A 25,458-nucleotide genomic window follows, 5' to 3' on the forward strand; every position below is an offset into this window, starting at 1 on the left:
TGCTTCTTTGGAATAGAAAATGATTAGATTGTATCTAGTTTTGTCCATATCACATCATCTATAGGCTTAGTCTGCAAAACATGATACTGTTTTAAAGCAGAATCGATTGATTGCCCATTTCCTTCTTACAACATTTAAGTAAGAATCTTATTCATTCATCCACTCATTCATTTATCTGGAGTTGGCCTGAACTTATTTGAGCTCAAAATTTTGAGTGAAAAGTCGGCATCAAGCAAGTCTCCTGGGAGAGAATGTTCAAAGAACATTCCAGGAGACTACACGAAGTTATTTGTTACAAGGGGCGGCCATAGTCTACTCATTGTTAAATTTATTTTTGCAGCCAAGTGGCAACAAAAAGTGGAAATCAGCAAGTTGGGATACATTACTGGTGAATCTGTCACCCTTCACTTCCACCAGCTTGATTTCTACACCAATGCAGATCACCATGTAGCTGGGGCTCTGGACAGGCAAGCACATGGCTGGGCGGGAGACAGACCCTTACCTGCTCAAGCATCAGCTCTCTTAACCGTGCAATCTTCTCTCCATCTTCAGGGTGGCTTAAGATATATTCTTTGACAAAGAATGCCTAGTAAGAGAAGGGATAGTCAGTTTACTTCAAGAGAGTCACAAAGGAAGTGAAATAGTTGTTTTTAATGACCTGGTATGTTTAAAGAAATGACACCATTATAAACAACGTTTAGAGGGCAGATGGAGTAATTCGTAGTGTGGGCAGCTGATCAGATGGGAATATAAGGAATAGATTGTTAAAGGGAGATCATAAATTGTATAATAAGTATTTTTTGAAAAACAAACAAACAGCAAATCTAAATCAATAAGCTTTATGGCATTATATCCTAAAAATGCCTTAAGATTCAGTGTGGCCAAGATGGTGGCCTCACCTTCCAACCTATTGTGCCTTTTTGTTTAAAACTCAGAGGGCAGATGAAAAGTCCACTTAAAGTATCTTCTATACAAGATCAGACTTTTCCATGCCCATGAACCTCTTCGCTCAGGGAAATGATTTCAGGTAAGACGTTTGTTAAACAGTCCTGATACCCTTACTGCTTTTATTCATCCAAGAACAGACACTCACACATTTTTATCCTCAAAAAAATCACATATTGGGAAATGGTGTAAGTATGCATCACAAATGACTACGTTTGCTCTATTTATTTAACAAAAAGAACTGTGTCAGCTGTAGCCCTATGTCAGCATGCTAACATGTTTATGTATTAACATAACATTTTATATTAAGAAAATACGATGCGAGTACAGATTTAAAAAAAAATATTTCTAAGACCCTAAGAAATCACATCTGAAAACTTTCAAACAATGCCTAATCCTTACCTCCTGATACCTGGAAACTCCACCATTAACTGCAGCATCTATAACTCCATTCAGGCACATGGTCAGGGGATTAATATTCTGCATCTGTCTTGTCTGACACTGACTAATCAGAGTCTTCAGCTGCTGATTTTTATTTTCCAGCACTTCGATTGCATTTTCCAGAGGACTCATCTCTACCTGAGAAGCAAATGAGCATAAGTATATATTGGATTTTGTGACATTCGAGAAGAAAGATAAAGTAGATTACTCTGTTCTGAATTATCTTTGTTCCCCTTTGGCTCCCATCAATATCTCTACCTAGGGCCATCAGTAGAATAGACAGGGATGTGGAAGACAAATTACCTCTTCGATAATGAGGTCTGGAAAGGGAAAGTGATTATATCCATTGGTTGAAATGTGGTTTAGATAATCAGCAGTCATCAATTATATATTAGCACTGCAACAATCAATTTAATCCTTAAAAGAAAATCCAAGCATCTCATGTCTTTTAAAACTTGTTTTTCTTTTCTTTTGAAGGGCTAAATACTCAGGGACCCTGCATATTATTATCACTTTCTAGATGCTTTCTTAATGTAAGCATCTTAACGGGAGATATGAAGATGCATTTACAGATCTGATGTCAAGGAGCTTTCAGCCCAGTTGGGAAGATGGGACGTATGCCCATATGGACCCCATATGCATATATAACAGCACCATAAGGTGGCACAGGATGGCACACAGTTGGGAGTTATAGAAAATAAGATAATCATATACGCCACAGGATCTATTTGTTGAAGGAGAGCCAAACAGAATCATAATGACTTAAAAATTCTGGGTTGCATGGGGGACCTAATGGTGAAAATGATGAAAGTGCTCTTCAGATGTACAGCACTGTGACTGTTACTGTCATTGACATTCTATTCTAGACAAGGTCTGCCAAGCTCTCAGCTGTGCAGTAATTCAAGCTTACCATAAGCACATTTAAATATTGGTTCTTTCAGTTAAGGAAACAAATTAAGAGTTTTTAAAGGTCACTTAGATCATCTTAAGGCAACACTGAAAAGTATTAGAATAATGTGACTATGTCAAAATTAGGAATACACATTCATCAAAAGACACTATAAAGGAAAGAGAAGCCAGAAAGTAGGAGAAGAAATTTGTAACATGTAAAACCATCAAAAAGCCTATGTCAAGAATATATAAAGAACTCTTACAAACCAATAAAAAAGGGAAACAACCCAATAAAAAAATGGGCAAAAGACTTAAATGGCCATTTTACAAAGGAAGAAACCCAAATGGCCAGTAAACATGTGAAAAAGTGTTGCACCTCATTTGTGATCAAAGAAGTAGAAAATAATACCACAGTAACATACTATTAAGCACTCACCAGAATGGCATAAATAAATATGGCAATAGCAAATGAGGGTGAGAATGTGAGCAACAGAATCTCTCAGTTCCTGCTACTGGAAGTTCAAATTGGTTCAATCACTATGGAAAACAGTTTGGCATTATTTACTAAAGTTGAAGATATACATATAAATATATATAAGTATATGTGTGTGTGTGTACATACATATATATATTATATTTTACAGTCTAACCATTCTATCCCCAGACATATATCTGAGGAAAAATGAAGTAAGAGATATGTGTACATGTGTACCAGGAAACATGTACAAAAATGTTCACAATCACCTCCAAAATCCATATGTCCATCAATAACAGAATGCATAAGAATATTGTGGCATGTTGATTCAATGGAATAGTATACAGCAATGAAACAAACGTCAGTCATATGTAATAATATGGACTAATATTATAAATAATCCTGAGTGACAGAAGCAAGTTACAATAGAATATACACAGTATGACACTGTGACATAAAGTTCAAAACTAGGCAAAACTAAATAGATTTGTTTAGAGAGGCATTTATGGGAATGGATACCATAAACGTCAGGATAAGGGAGGGAGCTGTACTTGAGAAAGGCTGCATGGGAGGCCTCTAGGCTACTAATGACAATGTTCTGTTTTTCTTTACCTGAGTGGTGGTAACAGGTACTTACTTTCTAATTATTTGTGGCATTAAACCTTTGTTTTACGATGACAAAAGCTAAATAATAAAGGAAAAGTCTGAGAGCTCTGATTAACTGAATGTTGCAAAAGTAAACAAAACGTCTCAGAAAGAGAAAGCAGAACAGTGTTTGCCAGGGGCTAGGGGGAGGGGGAACAGGGGAATTGTTGTTCAACGGATACAGGGTTTCAGTTTTGCAAGATGAAAATGATCTGTCACACAACAATGTGCATATAGTTAACATTGCTGTACTATACACTTAAAAACGGTAAGACGGTAACTTGTGTTTTTGACCACAATTAAAAAAAAAAAGAAATTCACGCTCACCTTTACACATTCAAATGCTATTAATATGAAAATTTAAAAAGTAAACAAAACACAATGCAATAAACACAGGCAAAAGACAACAACTTGGGAAGATATTTCCAACATATATTACAGAGGAAGTATTAATATTTCTCAAACACCAAAGAAAATGAGACAAAAGATATGATTGATGCATTCACAAAAGAAATAGAGTAAATACATGAAAACATATCTTTTCTAGCATTCAACAAATGCCAAAAAAACAAAAATCCACTCTAGTATGATCATTTTTGGTCTATTATTTCAAAAAATTAAAACAATATACATCACCCAGTGTTGGAGAAGGTGACGGGAAAATGGGTATTTCTAAGAACACTTATCCACCCAGACACAGCAAAAACCGATACACGTCATCGTTGATCCATGAATCAGAGGGTAAACTGCAGACCCTTTGATAGATCAATTCACTTGTAGGGAAGTTATCTAAGACAGTCAAAGAAGCGTGCAAAGCATAATGTGTATACAAAATGTTCATCGAAGAATTATTTTCCTCCGGCTCCCTAAAAAGAATCAGGAGTCATTGGAGAAATGGTTGCTTTCAGGTCTGGGCAAGGAGATGTACAAGTGAGCCAGGATACCTTATCATACCAATAAGCTAGGAAGGCAGCTGGGAGCAAGGCATTACAGCAGCTGGGCGGGGTCCACTCACTCTCTTTACTGGGGGAATGTCCTTGGGGAACAGAAAAGGCAGGTGACCTGGTCTTACCTCCCTGTCAATTGAACCTTCAAATAAACAGATTAAAACTAAATGCTAGAAGGAAGAAATGTTATCTACAGAATGCCCTTAACAGGAAGTCTCCAGCTAAAGGATTGCATACAGTAAATCAACCAAGAATCCACGAAACGTGATTCCCTAAAGAATGTCTCTGAGAAGCTTCATAACTCTTTAGAGTACAAAATGGAAAGCTGCATAATTTAAATGTGCCCCACATATGAGGAACCCTGTGACTTTTGCTCAGAAACTCCATCTAGGAGGCTGGTCCGGTGGCGCAGCGGCTAAGTTCGCATGTTCTGCTTCTTGGTGGCCCAGGGTTCACTGATTCAGATCCCAGGTGTGGACATGGCACAGCTTGGCAAAAGCCATACTGTGGTAGGCGTCCCTCAGATAAAGTAGAGGAAGATGGGCATGGATGTTAGCTCAGGACCAGTCTTCCTCAGCAAAAAGAGGAGGATTGGCAGTAGTTAGCTCAGGGCTAATCTTCCTCAAAAAAACAAACAATAAAAAAAAAACAAACTCCATCTATTATTCTGAAGTATTATTATTACTGATGTGGGAAAGAAGGGTCTGGAGGACAAGGCTTGAGGTCTCCCATGTCTTTCAGCTTCAACCTAGCCTCTTGATTGCCTTGAGGTTATTAGCAGAGCTTGTTTGCTGGGGAAGATCACAGATTCCTACATCTGACTTGACAATGGGTCTGTGTGTTAGCCCAGCAACAAAGACAACTTGGATACTGTCAAAAGCCTCATGAGTCAGTCAATTTGAAGAGGCTCCCAATGGGCAAAATGGAACAATTTGAGGGGCGGCCTGGTAGCACAGGGGTAAAGTTCGCATGCTCTGCTTCAGCAGCCCAGGGTTCGCTGGTTCAGATCCTGGGTGTGGACCTACGTACTGCTTATCAAGCCATGCTGTGGCAGGCGTCCCACATATAAAATAGAGGAAGATGGGCATGGATATTAGCTCAAGGCCAATCTTCCTCGAAAACAATAAAAAAGGAAACAATTTGAAAATTAATAAGAGTAATGGATTGAAACAAATATATTTAAGTCCATGAGTTACTAATGATATTAAAAACAAAACCAGGGCCAGCCAGGTGGCGCAGCAGTTAAGTTTGCACGTTCTGCTTCAGCAGCCTGGTGGTTTGCTGGTTCGGATCCTGGGTGCAGACATGGTACCATTTGGTGAGCCACACTGTGGTAGGGGTACCACATATAAAGTAGAGGAAGATGAGCACAGCTGTTAGCTCAGGGCCAGTCTTCCTCAGCAAAAAGAGGAAGATTGGCCCCAGATGTTAGCTCAGGGCTAATCTTCCTCAAAATCCCCCCAAAACCAAAAACCAAAACAACTAAACAAAAGCCTCTCTGTCCATTTTTGTAGGGTGTAAGGGAACCAAATTACTATTTTGAAAACTGGTAAATAAAGGGAAAGAATAGAGCATTATCCTTCCTTTCCTATACTTCAGGGTAATCAAATAGTTGACGTGAGTACACTTCTCTTTATAGAACTATCCAATGAATAAATAAAGGAATGATTAAGTATCACCATTTTGTAACCCCTAAGAGATTAATGGACTGGGGCAATGATCATCAGTGGCTGCCAACATCACAAGAAAAGAGACAACCAGAGCATATAACATCACCTATGAAGTAGTCTTGCAAAAAAAAACAAAACAAGGGGCTGACCCTGAGTAGTGGTTAAGTTCAGTGGGCTCTGCTTCAGCGGCCCAGGTTCTTGGGTCCGGATCCTGGGCGCAGACCTACACCATGCTGTGGCAGTGACCCACATACAAAATAGAGGAAGACTGGCAACAGGTGTTAGCTCAGGGCCAATCGTCCTCAGCAAAAAAACTCCAAACAACCTCCACCCCAAATAAAACAAAAATAAAAACAAAATAACACCATATCAAGCCTCTAGATCTAACGGCCAATTTACAAAATACAGGAACAAAGAGACATGTTAAGTGACCTCACTGGTTTGCAATTTGCAAAATCCAGACTCAAGGAAATAATCCAAGATGAACAAACTGGTCCCTTCAACAAAAAAATTACAAGGAAATAAAGAGTGATTTGGGGGAACCTATAGATCAAAAGAGACTTAGGGGACATTTCAGCCAATTGCAACGTATGGCCCTTATTTGGATCTGGATTCAAACAAACAAACAAAAACCCCTAAAATAAATAGACTCTTGGTGCAGTGTGAATGAACACTGACTGGATATTTTATGATCAAGGAATTATTGTTAATTTTTTTAGATGGAGTAATGTATGGTATTGTGGTTATTCTTTAAAAATATACCTACTGAAATAACTATAGACGAAATAATATGATGTCTGAGATTTACTTCAAAATAATTCAGCGTGAAAGAGAATGAGTAGAGGTGCAGATGAAACAAAATTGGGCTTTTTGATAGTTGTTGAAGTAAAATAATGGGTAAATCATCTTTGTTCTATATTTTCTTTACTTTTGTCCGATACAACTTAAGTTTCTAAAGGACACTGGCTACCGTGTACAGAAATGACTGCAGGAGGGGAGGGTCAAAGCAGGTGACCTCTTGGAGATGACTGCAGAAATCAGGCACTAGATGGCGCTGTCAGTGGGGGCGTTGAGGACTGGCGGATTCTGGATAATTTTGAAAGTAGAGTCACAGGACTTTCTGATGGATATGATGCGAGGTGTAATAATAGTCTCATTACCTTTGGTTGGAGCTTAAAACAATCACTATTTGCAAATTCTATTTGACAGTTTTTTTAATCTTATTTAAAATTTTTAAAAGCTTACTTTTTAGTCAGAAAAAACTAGATATTTTTTTCTGAAAACAAGTAAAAACAATTACCAAGAAAACAGCAGTTCAAAGCCATTGTTGCCTTTGAAAGAATGGGATAATATATTCTGGGGCTATGATTTAGAGAATAAAGACCCACAATCTCATTTGAAACCTTTGGTGCCAGATGTTTCAGAGTTCAGAATTTTTCAGATTCTAGAAAGGTAATATAGGGCACATAGAGTATATTATGTAATCCTCAAGCAGGGTCTGCGGAAGTTCCCTTTAATCAAATGCATTAACATTTCTGCAGTAAAACTCATGAATATTTTTCATATTAAGTGAGCTAAAGATCATATAGGTCTTACATTAGATCAGATCAGGTTTATCACCAGTTGAGTTTTGGAGTCAAACTTAGGAACACGTCTGTAGATTTTCAGAATCTTTTAGATTTTGACATCGTACATAATGAATTTCAGTTCAGTTAGGTACATACTTACTAACTACCTACTATGTGCCCCTGATCTGGAGGACCTCATACACTAGGAATTAAGGCAGTAAACTAGCAACTTTAATAGAAGGTGGGGACATTCCAGGCAGCGGGAACAAGAGAAAGACACAAGGTTGTTAGGAGTGGGCTGTGTTCAGAGAACAAAGTACTCAGTTTGATTTGTTCTGTTTGACAGAACATAAGATTGCCTATTCTAATAAAGTAGGCAGCTGAGGTTTGAAAGGCTGTGTTTAGTAATGCTCCTTCAATCATTATCAGCATGCTGCTTTTTATGAGCATTGTGTCCATGTGTGTGTGCACATGTGCGTGTGTGAAATATTTCGAAGGTTAGGACCATTGCTGAGACTTCACAGAATTTAACACTCTGGGCACTAAGGAGCTGAAAAGGTCCTCTGAATCATTAATGCAGCATGGATGACTCAGAACATTTCTGCTGGTTGGGCCCGTGCCACCGAGCAGGAAGCACAACAATACGATTTTCTGAGCACCATGTTCAGCAGCCTCTCCTCTTCCATGAAAGGCACTGGGGTACACCATGTAAGCAACCAGCTTTGAGGACCTTTGACTCAGACCCTAGAGAAATACAACTGCACTGAGGCAATCTAATGAATTGAATTCAATTTGTTTAGGGAGCTATATGAATTCTTTGACACAGCAAAATGAAAATGCCATTAAATCCTTGTCTTAATTGAACACGATAATGGGTAGAGAGATTTCAGGTAGGACAAACCTTTCTTGGAAGACAATTTGGGCAGGAGCTGCTCTCACCTATTCATTGACAGAGCGGACTTGTTACCTAAATAAGGAAGGGGTTAAGTTATATTTGCACAATTGGCATATTTTCCATGAGCTAGAGAACTGTGGCAATCAAAGGGCTGGCTTCAGCCATAAGGGATGTACTCAGGGAGGGAGAAGGGAGGCTGCAAGATTGTAGGGCTGACATCAGGGTGCTGGCAGCCTGAAGAGCAGCCCAGGGAGCAGGGTGGGGTCTCACCCCAGACGTGGTTGCCTTCAGCAACTGCTCTCCCTGTTCACCACAACTGGGGCCTGGAGCTGGGAGCATATTTTACAACGCAAAGGGTACTTGGGTGCTGTGGTTTCTAGGTTCTGTAATGACACCCATTAGTCTCTAGCTGGTGTTCATCCAGGACTGCTTAGTGAGACCAACGCACCAGCATCCCTTCTACTGTGAACTGTAACAGCGTGACCTTAATGTGTGTCAGTCTGTCCTGAGCTTTCCACTAGCCTCACATTGACCATCAGGAAACGAAGGCTAAAAGAGATGAACATAACTGGCTTCGGAGTCAGAAAAATCTGGGCTTGAGCCTATCCTTTTCCAACATCTTGCAATGGGGCTTCTGGCAAAGGCTTTTAACCTCTTGTCACAACTAGTGAAAATAGGGATAAGAATACATACCTCATGGCTTTGATATGGTGATTAAATAAGATAATGCAGATAACCTTCTTGCACTGGCCTGGCACACAGTGAGCATAGACTGTCACAGAGCTATAGTAATTAGGAGAGCTGGAATCCAGTTCTTCTAACTCAGGGCCCGAGTTGTTGACATGCTGCAGTCATAGTTATTTTTGAGGAATCCCTTTGGCTGGCTAAACGAGGACAACAGTAATCTTCCCCTTCAAGCCTTGGTCTAGTGGTCAATATCATAAATATTCACTAACTTACTAGGATGCTTCTAGGAACTTTGAGTCAAAAGCAGAAGCAATTAATAAATGGCATGACTTCAGGTGAGCGGCTGTGATGAGAAGGAACTTGAGAATAAGCTCAGATCCTTACCACTTCACGCTTCTCCACTTCAAACCAGCGGGAAATTCCAGGCAAACTCTGCACCAAGTATAATGACGTTCTCTCCACCCAGAGACTCTAGGAAACACGAAACAAATTAAGTCCCCAGGTTGTCCTGCTTTCTAGTTACTGAGCTATGACTAATGTTTGCCATTCCATTTTATCCAGTTTCCCTTATTTCTGTCAGCTTTTTTTTTAGTATCCATGCTGGACTTCAGCAATCCCTTTGCACTCCTGAAGTGATCACAGGAAGACATTGCTGGAGCTTATGTTAATAATTCCATTGTATATTGTCTGAAACTTTTTTCTGTGTAGAATAAATGATCTACTTCAGACAGCAAGCTTAAATATATAAAAACAAGCCATCACATTATTTTCTTCACTATCTCTCTAAAATTCTAATTTAAACTCTCTTCATTCAAGGGGTCTAGCCATTTTTTTCTAGAAGGGGTAGCAGTATCAGCTGGTCAACACAGGATTAGAATAACAGAATCCTAAAGGAGGAAAGGCTTTAGGAATCATGTAGCCTGATCTTTCTGTTTTAAAGATGAAGACACTAAGCCTCAAACAGGCAACGTGACCTGTTCAGAGCTCTCTTCTAATTACGTGTAGAGCCAGCACTAGAACCAGCCACAAGAACTTCTGATTTTTTGTTGCCAGATCCCCTGTGCCACACTGTCTCGCGCCCATCTGAACTGCTGTAAAGCAGGAGGATCTGTATGTAAAAGCTGGGGCTCCCTCTGGCCAGGACAAGCACCCCCACGACACGTGAATCCACAGCTGCCTTTGGTAAGCGCTGCTGTGGATGGAGGGTTTCTCTTTTGTCAACCAGGTTTCTGTATCTATGCCTCGTTTTTCTTATTAAACAAAATGCATTCCCAAAAGGATAATAAACTTTGCAAAATTCCTAAAATAGTGCCATTTATTCAACAACAACAGAAAGTGGAAGGATTTCTTTGTGCCAGCCAAGATACACTGAAATGATTATGCCAGAGACCCTGTGACAGGAACTCCAAGTGTTCTGGTGGCAGGTAGGGAAGCGGATCAATAGGGACTCGAGGTGAAACGACAGGAATGCTGAGAAGGCAGAGGAAGAGGCAGGCACGCCATGCCACCCTGTGGGAGGAGGACAGCACTTCTCGGAGGAGGTGACACGTGAGCGGAATCTTGAAGAGTGAGTAGGAGTTTGCCAGGCGGAGAGTGGGGGAAGCACTGCAGACAGCAGGAAGCAGCAGCGCAGAGACGTGGGGCGGCTTGTGAAAGGGCATGGCAAGAGATGGGGAGAGAAATTCGGAGTCGCTGGAGCTGAGGGGAGCAGGGGGATGAGTGGGCTGGAGCCAGATGCCGAGGGCTGTAAGCACAGGAATAAGGAGCCAGATTTATTATTTTTTTAGAGGGACTGCTATACCATTGATCACTATTTAAAGTGACGGCCACGAGGAAATGTGGTGCAGTGGAAAACGTCCTAGAGAAGGAGGTATCAGAAGGCACAGGTTCTAGTGCAGGGTCTATGGGTAATTAGAACGTGACTGAGCATGTCAATTGCCTGACTTCCTATTCACTGGAATCGACTGCAATGAAAATTATATCATAAACTAATGATCTTTAATTGGTGTTGGAGGGAAAAAAAGAAAAATATAAGTATCCAAAAGGACTAGAAAATAATCAGAGATCTTTTCAAGAACATCACAGTGCTGTTTTCCAATGGTTTCCTTGCCTTGGTATTTAACCCATCAAACTTCCTTGCACAAAGGCCTGCTCTTTGTTTCAGTCCCATCACCACACTACGCAACTATCACAGCTTCCCCTTCTGATCACTTGTCTGTGAATAATTTCTAGAGTTACTGCTGGGAGCACTGGGAATTGACACTTAGGCGGAGGTGACAAGGTGAGTTAACATGAGACAATCATTACTGACAGTGTTAGGAGAACATTTCCCAGCATAAGTAGAAACTAACTATGGTGAAAGAAGCTAAGCCAATTAACCCATAGCAGTAAGTTTGCTTTGCATTCTTTATTTAGGAGGAGAAAATACTGACTACCTGGGGCTCTATCTGGTCTTGCTATGTCACTGTTGTCAAGGAAAGAGCAGATTATAATTTACCTGTGGAACAACCTTGCTCTTTTCCCCACAGTCGGGCTATAAGAAGCGGCATTCCTTTCTGGCTGAAGGAGCTCTTAATTAGCAAGGCACATTGAAACTACTCACACCAGAGAACTCAAAACATGCAAGGAGTCTTTGGTTTGCTTTTACTCTGTGTCATCTAGGAAGTCCTAATCACACACCATTCTCAGATGAAGCAGCAGCAGAAGATGGCATAGAACCTTCCCATTGTACCAGAAGTCTACCCAACCCTTCTCTTTCTCAGAAATCCTCTTTCCCCCTTCATTAGGTATTTTTTACTCATTGCACTCTACTGAATCTGAAAATACATATCCTGAGGGTCCCACAAGTGGTTCCACAGGAATGAATAGAGGACTGAGCTCAGCAATGAAATCTCAAAGACTGGTCCTAGAACCACTGGCATTGGAATTGTCACAAAGAAGCCAATTTCAGGGGCTTTTCTCAGACCTACTGAGTTAGAATTTCCAGGCTGGGGGCCAGAAATCTGCTCGGTTAGAAAGCACCCCATGTCACCCGAATACACAGCAGAGTTCGAGAACCACTAGACTACGATTTCCGGTCCCTTCTGGTTCCGTCACTTGACACTATCCTGAGTAAATATTTAGCCAGTCTTACCCCAAGCAGCTCACAGTCTAAGTGAGGAAACGGCATGTAATAAGAACTGCACAGTACCTTGAATTCATTCTCTTTATCTTTAGTGCCTTTGTGAAATGGTCTGTCATAACGGAATTTCCAGATATGATTCACTTTATAGAAACTTTTGATGTTGTCTGGAACACCCTCTCTCTGCAGCACCTCCTGGCTCTCCGGAATGGGAGTCACAGCATAGATCTGCAAATCTAGAATTAAAGAGTCAAGGAGGGAACCCAACTTGGCAAACTCCATGGAAATCTGGCTTGAGCTGAGCTGTGGCAGAGAGAAAAGGATGGTAACCATCCGGTGTCTCCGTTTGGGTTGAAGTAATTTAAAAAACTGCCAAGAAGGTCCCCAGAACTCAGTTCATAGCAAATCACTTCTCAAAAAACAGGCCTTGAATTAGTTTTAGGTAGGTGACTCTGAAAAAGTATCGGTTTAAAATTTCTATGACCTGTGAATTTATTTATCGCTGCTTTTCTTTTTGCTTTTTTTTTTTTTTTTTTGGTGAGGATGGGTGGGAATGGTTTAGATCTCAGGTACTCAGAGTTGTATTAATTCTAATCCTTGTTATCTTTAGTTCATGCATGAGATACTCTTTAGTCCATGCATGGCCATTCTTTATTTGTTTTTTAAATAATGTATAAATACCCACACAACCATGACCAAAGACACAACAGTGACTTGTATTTACCTGTGTGATGCTGTATCTGCAGCCTTCCCACATTTGTGGTATCCACTCTCCCATATCTTGTATTGATAAGCAGAATGTTTAGTTGTAGCTGATATTTTAAAAAATTACCTATATTGTAATTGTATATTTACCTCCTTCTCATTCAAACAAGGATAGCATAATATTTTCCTTTGTGTAATTACTTGCTTCTGTTGCATTTTAGTTTCTGCTTTGAAATGGGATCCATAATTATCAGTGGGAGTTTCTGGTCTTCTTTAAGATCATCAATTTCAGGAAGAGACAGAAGGATTCAGAGAGTCATGCTGGGGTGAATTCCCTCTGTCTCTAAGGCCTATGTAATTTCAGTTGAGTTGTTCATGTTTAGACAATAGGAGTGTCAATTATATAGCAATTATAAAAGACTGTCCCAGATGCCTTGGCTAAAAGCCCTCAAAAGATACTGGGGTACCTCTTTCTCTTCCCTTCCTCATTTCACAATAAAAATGTCAGGGGAAAAGGGGGTGAATGAAATGTGTCAGTAAACATAATGCTATTATTTCCTTGAACTAAAGTAGTTTCCATATGATACGCAAATTGTTCTAAAGGAAATCACTAAGAGAGCTTTAAAAGCAGGGTTGAGATACAGAAAAGGAAAAAAATTCTTTAACAGAATCTTGAAGGAATTTCTTTTCAACTGACATCATGATAATAAATAGAACAATTCTGTTTAGAAGGAGCTAAGCTAAAATTAAGATGATGAGAAAGAGGGAGAGTAAGAACATGGCAACTGAAAAGGGGCCAGGGACTGAATAACCTTACATGAAAATTCCTGTTGTCAGTGCCATGGAGTTGATTCCAACTCCTTGCAATCCTGTGTACAGCAGAGCGGAACCCTGCCCGGTCTTTTCGCATCACCCTCTCATCTTGCGGTGCTAAATCAAACAGTGCTCCACTGCTATTCATAGGGTTTTCATGGCCAATTATTTTAGAAGTGACTGGCCAGGTCCTTCTTCCTAGTCTGTCTTAGTCTGGAAGCTCTGCTGAAACCTGTCCACCATGGGTGACCCTGCTGGTATTTGAAGCACCATGAAATAGCATGAAAATGCTCTGCACCTAATGGCCAGTTCACTCTAACTGGAATCCAGCTTTTCTAGGTGTGGATACACTGAGCTTCCGCCTGGAAGATGGTCTCATCGGGCTGGTTGGCATGTTGCATGGCGATGGCGTGGGGGAACTCGTTCAGCATTCTCTGTTGGAAGGCCTCCAGTCTCTCATAGTCATGCCCTCGGCACACAAACTCCTTATTCTGGAGGCGAAATCAAAAAAGAAATTAAGACTATGCCAAAAAAATATGACACTGGCAGTAACTGAGCACATGCCCCACATCAATAGACTATAACAACAAAAAAATGCACTGGAACAGTCTGAAAAATTTGCCCAAATATTAAAATGCACGGCAAAGATCATGAGTTTCACTCTCTGTTGCTTTTAATAAGACCCAGTAGCCTGCCTTACTCTTCCCAGTTCACTTGCATGAGGTGCAAAGAGGCATCTGATTCTCAGAGCACGAAACACAAAGCAATCGTGCTTCCTCTAAATCTTAACGAGCACGTGTTAAAGATTATTTTTATAAACTGGATATCAAACTTACGTAGATAAACTAACAATTTGGAGGAAAAGAAAATAAATGCAATCTCTAAAAATGCATTTTATTGCATTCTTTTTAAAAAGACCACAGAGATCAGCCTTAACACTTTCATTAACTAGATCCCTCTGCAGAAAGGAAGGCTGAGCAGGTGTGTATTCCGGGTCTCAATACGGCGGGCGTGGGAATTTTCCTTGCCCTCATCAACCCAGCTCAGCCTCCTGTAGCCAGGAATCCTATTAACTGGCAGAAGCTAAGACTTAGGAGTTTTAGGGGCTCGATAAATGTTGAACATATTTTTGTCTGTTTTTTGTTTTGTTTTACAATAGATACGAGTACTCTGTGGGTCAGGACTCCCTCTCATTAGGTAGGAATGGTGGAGGTTATCCCTGAGGTAGGGCAGAGAGCTGGAAAGATGGGCAGGTTTCCAAAGAGTACCTTAATGACTGGGTTAGACATGAGGGAAGTCTTTCTGACAGTTTAGTGATAATGAAATTACAATTGCTGAGCACAGTCATTGACTGGCACGTTGCACATTATCTTATTTAACCCAAAAAAGCTTGAGAGGCAGTTACCTGCCCATCCTGCCCAATTTTATAATCAGAGAACTAAGGCTCAAGATCACTATGTACTTTGTCCAGGGGAACTACATTCAAACTCGAGTCTGAGTCCAAGGCCTGAGGTCATTGTGTTCTGAACATGGCCTGGTACATCCAGAAAATACTCCTAAGAGCTACCAAGACCAAGAAAGGTTGCAGGAGAGCATGTCTTGACGGTCTTTATGAAAAAGAGTGGTTTGTGGTCTGGTTTCTCAGCTCCATGAAGTTCCCATGATAGTGTAACATGCCCTAAGGAAGAACTAGGAGCAAAACTGAGGAAGCTAAAAATCACCAGTGGGCAGGGGGCTCAGGGGTGCAGCTGAGAAAAAGCAGCTGCAGGCAAGTAGAGGAAATAGGAGTGGGGACTGGGCTGTGAGAACCTGCCACAGTTCCCCACAAACTCCTGAACAAATCAAGATCCTTTGGAAAACACAAGCTAAGACAGATGACCTAGGAATCAGGACCCCAAAAGAATCCTATATTTAAAACTTTCTAGCTAGAAGTTCTATTTTCTGATGCTTTATTTTTTTTTATTCTACTCAAAAGATAATAAATTGGGGCCAGCCCTTTGGCAGAGTGGTCAAACTTTCACACAATCTGCCTTGGCAGCCCGGGGTTTGCAGGTTTGGATCCCAGGTGCAGACCTATTCCCTTCATCAGGTCATGCTGTGGAGGCATCCCACATACAAAGTAGAGGAAGACTGGCACAGATATTAGCTCAGGGCTCATCTTCCTCAAAGAAAAAGTGAGGAGCACTGATAACGGATGTGAGCTCAGGGCCAATCCTTCTCACCAAAAAAAAAAAAAAAAAAAACCCGATAAATTTGTTTGATAAAACAAGACAATACATACCTTCCTGCATATTACAGAAGTCCCAAAATAAATATCTGAATACTCTAATAACCGAAACATTTTTAAAGCAATGCTTATATGTAACAAGAGTTTGTGAAATCAGCAGAGTTACTTCTAGCATATGGTTGTTCAATGGTATTAAGAAGTCGTTTTGAGATAAAAATAAATTTGGGGTCTGATATTTGAGTTGCCAAGAAATAAAAAGGAATTAAGCATTCCCCCATCAATGCTTTTTTTTAAATCACAGATTTATCGAGATATAGTTCACATACCATAAAATTCACCCCTTTAAAGTGTACAATTCAGTTGTTTTTAGTATATTCACGGAGTTGTGCAACTATCAACGCTATCTAATTTCAGAATATTTTCACTACCCCCAAAAGAAACCCATACCCATTAGCAGTCACTGCCTATTTCCCCCTTCCCCCAGGCCCTGGCAACCACTAATCTACCTTCTATTTCTGTGGATACGCCTATTCTGGACATTTCACATGAATGGAATTATACAACTTGTGGACTTTTGTGACTGGCTTCTTTCACCTAACATAATATTCTCAAAGTTCTTCCATTTTGTAGCATATATGAGTACTTCATTCCTTTTTTATTGCTGAATATTCCATTGTATAGATATACCATATTTTGTTTATCCATTCATCAGTTGATGGACATTTGGGCTGCTTCCACTTTTTGGCATTATGAATAATGCTGCTATGAACATTTGTGTATAGGTCTTTTGTGGATGTATGTTTTCAACTCTCTGCAGTATATACTAGGAGTAGAATTGCTTGGTCAAATTTTTAATACGTAAGATTTTTTATTGTCTTTCTTTTGAAAAAGAAATATATACTTAGGGTAAAAACAAAAACCTAAATAGTACAGAGCATACAATGAAAAGTCTATCTTTTTCCCATCCTTGACCTCAGTCTGTCTCCCCAGAGGAATCATTATCCAGAGATACCCTATGCAGATAAAACATTGTCCATAAAGAACCCATTTTCCATGAGGGTAAAAAAGCTACTTAGAGCATACAATTATATAAATGTATTGTACTTGAGCTTTAAAAATTATCCTGAAATTGATCAATAGAAAGGAAATTTTTAATATTAATATTTGCTTGTTTTAAAATAGAAGAAGTGACTAGAATCTGGTTTTCTAAGAAGTCTAGGCTCATGATTCTGAAGGATGCAATGCCCTCTAGAAACCAATAGAGGGTGACCCTTCTCTTTCATTTTGAAGGAAATGTCATTTATAGTTAGAAAAGCTGTTTTTAAAAGACTGATGATATAGAGATTGATTTATTCTAATTGACTTTTTAACAAAATTTATTTGCTAAATTTCCTTTAAAATTATGGCTCCTAAACTACCACTTATTTTTTAACTTTATACTTTAATTAACATTAATTGCATAAGCTGGACAGATGTCTAGGGTACTTCACAGTACACTGGCTAGCTGAACTCAGAATTTGATTAGGGCTACATTAGGACTTTTGTGGGCCCCTTCCTTCAAAAAACATTAAAAATCATATTGTATGACTGATTTGGTATAAAGACAAGTATATCAATATTATCTGATGTATAATATACAATATAATATATATTGTAACATTTTTTTCAACCTGAAAATTCCCTTTTTCCTTCTGATTTTTACAATAAATTACAAGTTTTGTGGGCCATCTAAAACTATTATGGTCTCTAACCACTGTACCTACTGTGTATAATGGGTCAGTTAGCCTTGAGTATGATATGGAAGAAACATAATCTTTTACTTTGCATGATTTTGAGCCAACAGAGGAAGTGGGTCTGCTGTAGCAGGGTCACATGTGGACCCTCCTGTGGGGTCTCTTATGGGGTCTATGGCCCTCTGTGCTGCTCACAGCTCTAGAATGCCTCTCACTCCACTCGGAACCTGGATCCAGGCCATGTGCCCTCCGCAGGGGGTTGATGATGTCAGCCCAGGCCTAGCATCGTCCACTTTTAAAATTTAGTCTTTCAAATTCAGCAAGTCTTCTGAATTTGTCATTGTTTTTGATTCAGGATCAAGCTCCCCTCTGTCTTTAGGCAGACCCATCTTCAGAGTGAGTTTTGTGACTACGCACAACATCGTGTGGATTCTCTTTTAACCCAACAAGGAGATTTTACTTATGTCTGTGTGGCACCCAAAAACACAGTCATTTCAATCAATTAAAAATGATATCAACCTGTCATTTCAATGTTTGTTCCATGTGATACTAAAATGAATCTTTGCCTATGGTGTTTGGATATTTTGGAATATATATATGACTATATATAAATATATGAATAAATAAATATACGTATAAAACTTTCATTCTGAAAGGCAGATCAATTATTATTAAACAAACAATGAAGCCAAATCTTTCTCCTCTCCCTTCTCCTTCAAGTACCCCTAACCTATATCTACTCATAAGTACTGATAGTTAAAGCAAGATTAAGGGCAACACAAATACCAAAATATTTGTATATCGAGATTTAAAGTTTGTAATGAATTCACTCAATTTTACAAATTACCACAGACACTTCTCCTTAGCTGCTTGGGGAGCTCCATTTCCTCTCCCCACCAATGTTTTCATATAAGTAAGATGTACACACATACTGAAGTGTTCAGTAAATATCAAGCATATAAGATATTACTTGGCATGAGGTGAAAAATCACAAGAATGGAGTCAAATGTTTTATTATCCAGTAGGTACCTTAGAATGTCTGGAAAATTTTCCTTTGTAGAAAGAATTTGTACTAGCAATAAATTGGATCTCTTTGCTGGGTGACATTTACCTTTTCACAAAGTCATCAACTAGGCCAAACAACACGCTTCACATGATTCTGGAGGTAGGGTTTCCACATGATGTGAATCGGCAATGTTTTCTATAGTCTACAACTCCCAGCCTCCACCATGATCTGCTATTTTTCTCTAACTCTCCAGAAACTGCAGACCGAATAGGATAGTGACTATCCATCACACAAAGGAAACAACTACAATCACCAAGGATTGCTCATGAAGTATAGTAAACTTAGAAACTTTGGAAGAAAAATCAAAAGATTGTTTGCCATCTTGAGAAATCATTCGGAACAAAGCATTCTAGATTAGTATGATGTTTGCAAAGGAAAAGGTTAAAAGAAATCTCATTATGTTATTACCTGTCTAAAAAGGATAAAATGTCATTAGTATCTTAGTTTTCTTGATTTGGATATCTATATTGGGAATATAAAGGCAAATTAAGTAGCATATTACTTACTCTTAAGAAAAATGGAAATTTTTTTCCATAAAATCCAACTCTAAAGAACTCTGGTTCAAGACGTTGCTGGTCCATAATTTTGTCATACAAAGAGGCTTCCATCATCTAGGAAAGCACAGGAGAAATTCTAATCATCTTATCTCATCTTTCAGCCCCACCAATTTTTGGAAGAGGATATTTCCTCTATACAAAGGAGAACTCCATTTTAATTCAGTTTGTGAAAAAGAAGGTTTGACTCCCTTTCTATGCTTTAAGGCAGGGATCAGCAAACTTATTCCGTGAATGGTCAGAGAATGAGTATTTTAGGCTTTGCAGGCCATATGGTCCCTGTCACAACTACTCATTCTGTGAGGCCCACAGGCTGTAGTCTGCTGACCTCTGCTTTAAAAAAGGATCAAGTATATTATTACATGTCCTTACCAGAGAAAATGATTTCTATGCACATTCTATTGAGGAAATATTTTCTTAACATGAACATTAGCAGCAAAACCTTTCTGGAGAATCCTAGTGCCAGATGCACTCACCTGTGGCTGTGTTTCTCCTTGGACGTGGTGATTCAGGATACCTGGAAGGGGCAACCTTGCACAGGTTGGACAGGGATAAACCGACAAAGCAAACCAAAGGAAGCCCACAGTGTAAAGTGCTGTCTGGGCTGAAAGCTCTTAGTGTGTCTTTGACATTGTTGGAACTATGAAGCTCATAAAGCTCATGGTTTCCCATTTGTGGCATTATCATCCCCAGGGTTTCCAGAGAAAGACTAATATTGCACTTAAAAACTTTCCCCCTTCCCCCCACCCCCAGTAACAGCCCCCGAAAGAGTAATTGGCATGAAGTGTAATGTTTTGGGTTTATAAAAATCTTAGTGACTACGGCACCCAAGGGCACTCACGGGTAAACACTGTAACCTCGCTTCTGTTACAGGGACAGGATGCCAAGAGAAGCACGGCAACGTTTTTATACAAAACTGCAGGGCCTCCCAGAGTCAGCATGATGGACTGAAGCTAAAACAAGGTTTTTTCTCTTTGGTTTTCATGTTAGGAGAAATGTCGATGAACCGCTGACGTTAAATACTGTGCCAAAAAGACAGGGCTGGCTCCTGCCAGTTAAATAAGTTACTGATGGTGTAAAGGATTTTACGAGCTGTTAGAGGTTTACGATATCATCTCTTATAGTGCTACCTCAGAATTCAAAGACAACATCATTATCTTTTTTTAAAAATACATAAAAGCTGATCCTATTTTAGAAACCCTGAAGAGCTTAAGCGTTACAAGATGACACAAAACATTCATGACTCTGAAGAAGGACTTGGAAGACAAGAAGGACTTGTCTGAACCTGAAAGAAAAGAAGGTATAACACATCTGGTTCAGGGACACAGAACATTAAACTCCTTGACCTTAGGTACTAAGACCTTGGTTTAGATTTAACAAATAAAAACATATCTCTGAAGCTAAAGAGAGTTGACGCCTATGGAATTTAGCCCCAAAATATTTAAAAATGGGTCAGTTAGCCATTTCTCCTATTTAGTGTACAGATTATGGGACTAAGAATGGGATCTTATTACAGAGATTTGTGTACAAGTGAGAAGCTCTTCAAGCAGTGTGGAGATTTCCCTCAATAAACTAAAAGTATTCATCCTGGAGCAGACTGTGAAGTTCAGACGCAGCGTCTAGAACAGATCAAGGGCTCACTTTTTGTATCTTAATCAAAAGCATCGTGCAGATCAACTTGCTATTTCTCTGTATAAATAGCTGAGTATGCCTCAGAGGAAAGACATATCTTAAAAAAGCTTTCTACCAGGCACATCAAGATGATCACAAAGTTAATTTCATAGAACAGTACTGGAAAACTAATCAAAAAAGGATGCCACAGCCTGATCAGCATGCATCCAGGTACCTTACCCTCATCTTGCTCAGGTTTCTGTAGTCATAATAACTCTCGTACTGCTCTGCTATCTTCCGGCACAAGATGATGCCATTCTCCCAACACTGTGGACAAATGAATAATGTAAACATTAATGATCCCAGAACATTTACTTACTTCCACCCAGAGGTCAGGATACGACTGCTTCAGATCATCAAGTCTTACTTCTTTTCTTTCTTTTTTTTGTGAGGAAGATTAGCCCTGAGCTAACATCCATTGCCAATCCTCCTCTTCTTTTGCTTGAGGAAGATTAGCCCTGAGCTAACATCTGTGCCAATCTTCCTCTCCTTTGTATGTGGGATGCCTCTCTACAGCATGGCTGATGAGTGGAGTAGGTCTGTACCAGGATCTGAACCTGCAAACCCGGCATGCCAAGGCGGAGCGTGCAGAACTTTAACCACTTGGCCACGGGCTGGCCCCAAGTCTTACTTCTTAATCTGTATAACCTACTTTTAATAGTATCAGTGCAACATCAAGCAGGAAAACAGCACATAATTAACATGTAAACTATTAAAAATCTTTAGGAAGTTGGAAATGATAATCTATCACAACAGGCATTAACATATGGTGCAGAAACATTTTCTGGTGTCATTTCAGCAGCATCATCTTGAAATAACTACAGTTCCACAACAGCCCAGTAGATGAATAAACAGGCCCTTGGTGCTGAGGGGGAATTACCACCGACTCCTAAGGCCTAATTATCCACAACCGACACACTAGATTCCTCGCTTGGCTCCAATGCGCATGTAAATTGTGAGGGTCTAATCCAGCAGGTTACCCTTAGCAGAAATACAAAAATTCTTCAATCTAGCCCAGGTATTGGGCAAACCTTTTCTGCTAAGAGCCAGACACCAATACTTTAGTTTCTGTGGGCCATATAACCTTTGTCACAACTACTCAACTCTGCCATTAAAGCACGAAAGCAGCCATAGATACGAATAAACTTGGCTGTGTTCCACTAAATCTGTAATCTATGGACACTGAAATGTGAATTTCATGTAATTTTCACATGTCAGATATTCTTCTTCTTTGGATTTCTTTCAATCATTTAAAAATGGAAAAGCAATTCTTAGATTGCAGACTGAACAGAAACAGGTGGTGAGCCATTGGACCCAAGGGCCATAGTTTCCAACCTCTCATGGAGCACAAACTCCTGGGAATGGGCCAATATACGCAGCCAGAGATTGTGTAACAGCTTATCGTACAGGTGGAAACTTTACTGCAGGGGGGCACAAAGGCATTTCCTTGCTATTAACCTAAGGGACGAGAGGCCAGTGTAGTTAGACAAATAATAAGAGGCCGGGAAGGAAGCAATTCCCTTGCATCACATTTTTGGGTGTACAATTATGTTTTGTAAAAGAATGACAGCCACTGGTTTTATTTTAATTGTCTGTTTAACCTTGGCAATTTGGAAGATACGTTTAAATCTAAGACACATATCACCAAAGCATCCAAGTGTTCAACTCAACTGTGGTCAGATTCACAACTTTTCTTTAAAGAGTGTTGCAACCCTTGCAGAAAGAGGCAGGTGGAGTGAGGTGATGTGCTGAATTGTGTTAGCTCAGTGTGGTTTTTTGACGGCCCAGGGCATCTCTAAGTATATGATGAGATACCATAAAATTCTTTAAACAAACTTAGTTTCATTTATTTTGCCTTAAAAAAAAGTGGACTGCAACAGAATACATGCCAATTGGGGGTGGTGAGGGGAGAGTGATAATGGTTTTTCACCCTTATAAAATGCCTGGGTGTCAAAACCTCTAGATCAGCATTTCTCAAAGTGTGGTCCAAAGTTCACACACACTGGAATTTCCTGGAGTCTTCATTAAAATCACAGAATCCCTGCCCCACACCAGACCTACTTCATCAGAATGTCTAGGAGCGGGAACTGGGAATCTGCCTTTCAACAAACTCTTGGGTGTTTGGATGCCCATTAAAATTTGAAGGCCCCTGCTTGAGGAGGTGGGCATCAGTGACCTAGAAATAAAGGAAATGTGACACCAACACAATCACCTTGGGAGAGGTCATGGGTGGGCAGGGCTACTTACTTTGCCTCTGTCAAAGTTCTGGATGATGGCGAGGTGCAGGTGCTCTTTGCGCTGCCATTCTGTTTGCATGGGGTAGGTCAGGAACTCCCGGAGGGGCCGATCAGACCATTCCAGCAGCTCATCGTATAACAGGAGAGTATATGCAGCCTCTGAAAGTCAATGGGCAGACAGTGATTGAGAGAGGACCCCAACAACCTCCCTGCAAATGGGGCTGGTTTGGAACAAATTATAGAAAATACTATTTTCTGAATTTCATGATACTGAAGAAAAATGTCCAGAAAATATGCAACAGCAGGATAATGAATGATGACTTTGCCTGGAAGATGGAATTATCTGAGATTTTTATTAAAGCTTTTGGCTCCCTGTATCCACACACTCTCTCTTTCTCCCCTACCCTTCCCTTCTTTCTACAAGGCCTGCATGCTCCTGGGATAATACAAATGTTTACGGATATCAGTTGTAGCTGGTTCAAAGACACAGGAGATACGCCTTTGTTTGCTAGAAAAGCTCACTGGTAAATCCCCACAGGTGGAACTATGGGTATCTTCAAAAGGGTATGCTTAGGAACCAAAAAAATGGTAGCTAAATTCTTCTGGATAATAAAAGGCTGAAAAACTTGAAACTGGTGTGTGTGTGTGTTTGGGGGTGTCATGGTACAGGCAGAATTTAGGAGGGGCAAAGAAGCCAGAGAGGAGCTGAGGACAGAAAAGAAAAATTTAAAAATCTAGCAACAGAGGAGGAATTAGAAATGGTAGAAGTGTTGGATAAGAACTGTGTGTGTGTGTGTGTGTGTGTGTGTGTGTGTGTGTGTGTGTGTGTGAGAGAGAGAGAGAGAGAGAGAGAGAAAGAGAGAGAATATACACATGGTAATATTGACCTGTAGGCTTAAGCACAGTGGACAGATAGTGTACTTAAAAGAATACTTGCCATTCTGCAGGTCTCTTCTTTTCCCAAACCACAAATATGGCCAAACAGATCAAGAATAGGCACCAGAATTCATTGTCACTGATGAAGGACTATAATAATTTTTTTCCTTTAACATGATGATAGCCAACTCATTTACTAAATTGAATAAAATGGACAAACTCTTATGCTATTAATCCATTTAACTACCATCCCTATATGTCCTTCAAAAGATGTAATAGTAGCTTTTAACACAATATCACCAAATGGTAATTCTTTTTCTTCATTTATTTGCCTTCAGGGTAACTACACATAAAGCCCTAAACAGCATGTTAAGTTCTAGTCCTATGATCTGGCCATCTCAATGTATAAAGTACAGTTGTAATAAGAAAAGCCTGTGTCCCTATCACTGTTCTCTTACCTCTTAAGTGCAGAAGTCCCATGAGGCAAAGGCTCTGGACTTTCTTCCCTTTAGTTACCTTTGGTGAGCTCAACCTCCCGGCTTCAGTGGTTGTTGAGCAAAAGCTTTCATAACCCACCAGCATTCTCTTCCCCCCTCTATTCAGTTTGCACACTGTAACCAATACGATCTTTCTTCAATGCAAATAATCATGTCGCTCCCCTAATTAAAACCAGCCAATGGCTCCCAGTAGCTAACAGGATAAATTTAGGTTTCCTAAAGTGATAGAGAAAGTGCCTATGATCTGGTCTCTCCACTCACATTTTCCCATTGTCCCACCACGTGGTAGGGTAAGAAGGAGCCCTCCACTGTCTCTCCACACTACATAGTTGGAGCTCCTTGACCCCATCATCAGCTTTGGCTGAATGAGACAAGATGCAGCCCGATCCAGAGGCAGCCAGCTATAAGACAGCTGCCCAACAGGGACAGAGGTGCTTTCTATTGCAATGGGCACTAGGTGAACTCTTTCTCGTGCAGATTAAATGTGAGGTGGACAGAGAGAGTATTGCTAAAGGGGGTCAGTTAATTGGTGGATGCAGAAAGTCAGCTGAATCACCACAACATAGGTGGCCACGGAAGACTGCTTCTGACAGGACAAAAAAAGATAATAACAACCAGATCATCAGATCTGAGCTGTATGTGAATAGCCTTCTGGTTTTCTCTGAGGCCTCCTGAGATGATTTCCTGATCTTTAATTCCCCACATGTCCTTATCATAAATGCCAAGTGTCAAAGAAAACCTCATGCATGCATTTGTTCTTCCGTCCACATTCTTCGCTCCTGCCATCTGAATAA

At 40.0% G+C, this 25,458-nt stretch overlaps 1 protein-coding gene across 7 annotated transcripts in view; it reads right to left on the bottom strand.

Annotated features, from left to right (window-relative positions):
* Positions 1-25,458, bottom strand: part of DOCK4 (dedicator of cytokinesis 4) — a 435,939-nt gene that overhangs the window by 17,785 nt on the left and 392,696 nt on the right. For all 7 annotated transcript variants that reach the window (XM_070617599.1, XM_070617602.1, XM_070617597.1 and 4 more), the window contains 8 exons: positions 23,302-23,450; positions 21,235-21,321; positions 19,336-19,440; positions 14,153-14,294; positions 12,355-12,521; positions 9,549-9,635; positions 1,348-1,524; positions 503-586 (listed from right to left, as the gene is read on the bottom strand). In XM_070617599.1, coding sequence (XP_070473700.1) covers positions 503-586; positions 1,348-1,524; positions 9,549-9,635; positions 12,355-12,521; positions 14,153-14,294; positions 19,336-19,440; positions 21,235-21,321; positions 23,302-23,450 — 998 coding nt within the window. The remainder of the gene's footprint in view (positions 1-502; positions 587-1,347; positions 1,525-9,548; positions 9,636-12,354; positions 12,522-14,152; positions 14,295-19,335; positions 19,441-21,234; positions 21,322-23,301; positions 23,451-25,458) is intronic.

This window comes from Equus przewalskii, chromosome 4, assembly GCF_037783145.1.
Source record: "Equus przewalskii isolate Varuska chromosome 4, EquPr2, whole genome shotgun sequence".
In the NCBI taxonomy this organism is placed as follows: Eukaryota; Metazoa; Chordata; class Mammalia; order Perissodactyla; family Equidae; genus Equus; species Equus przewalskii.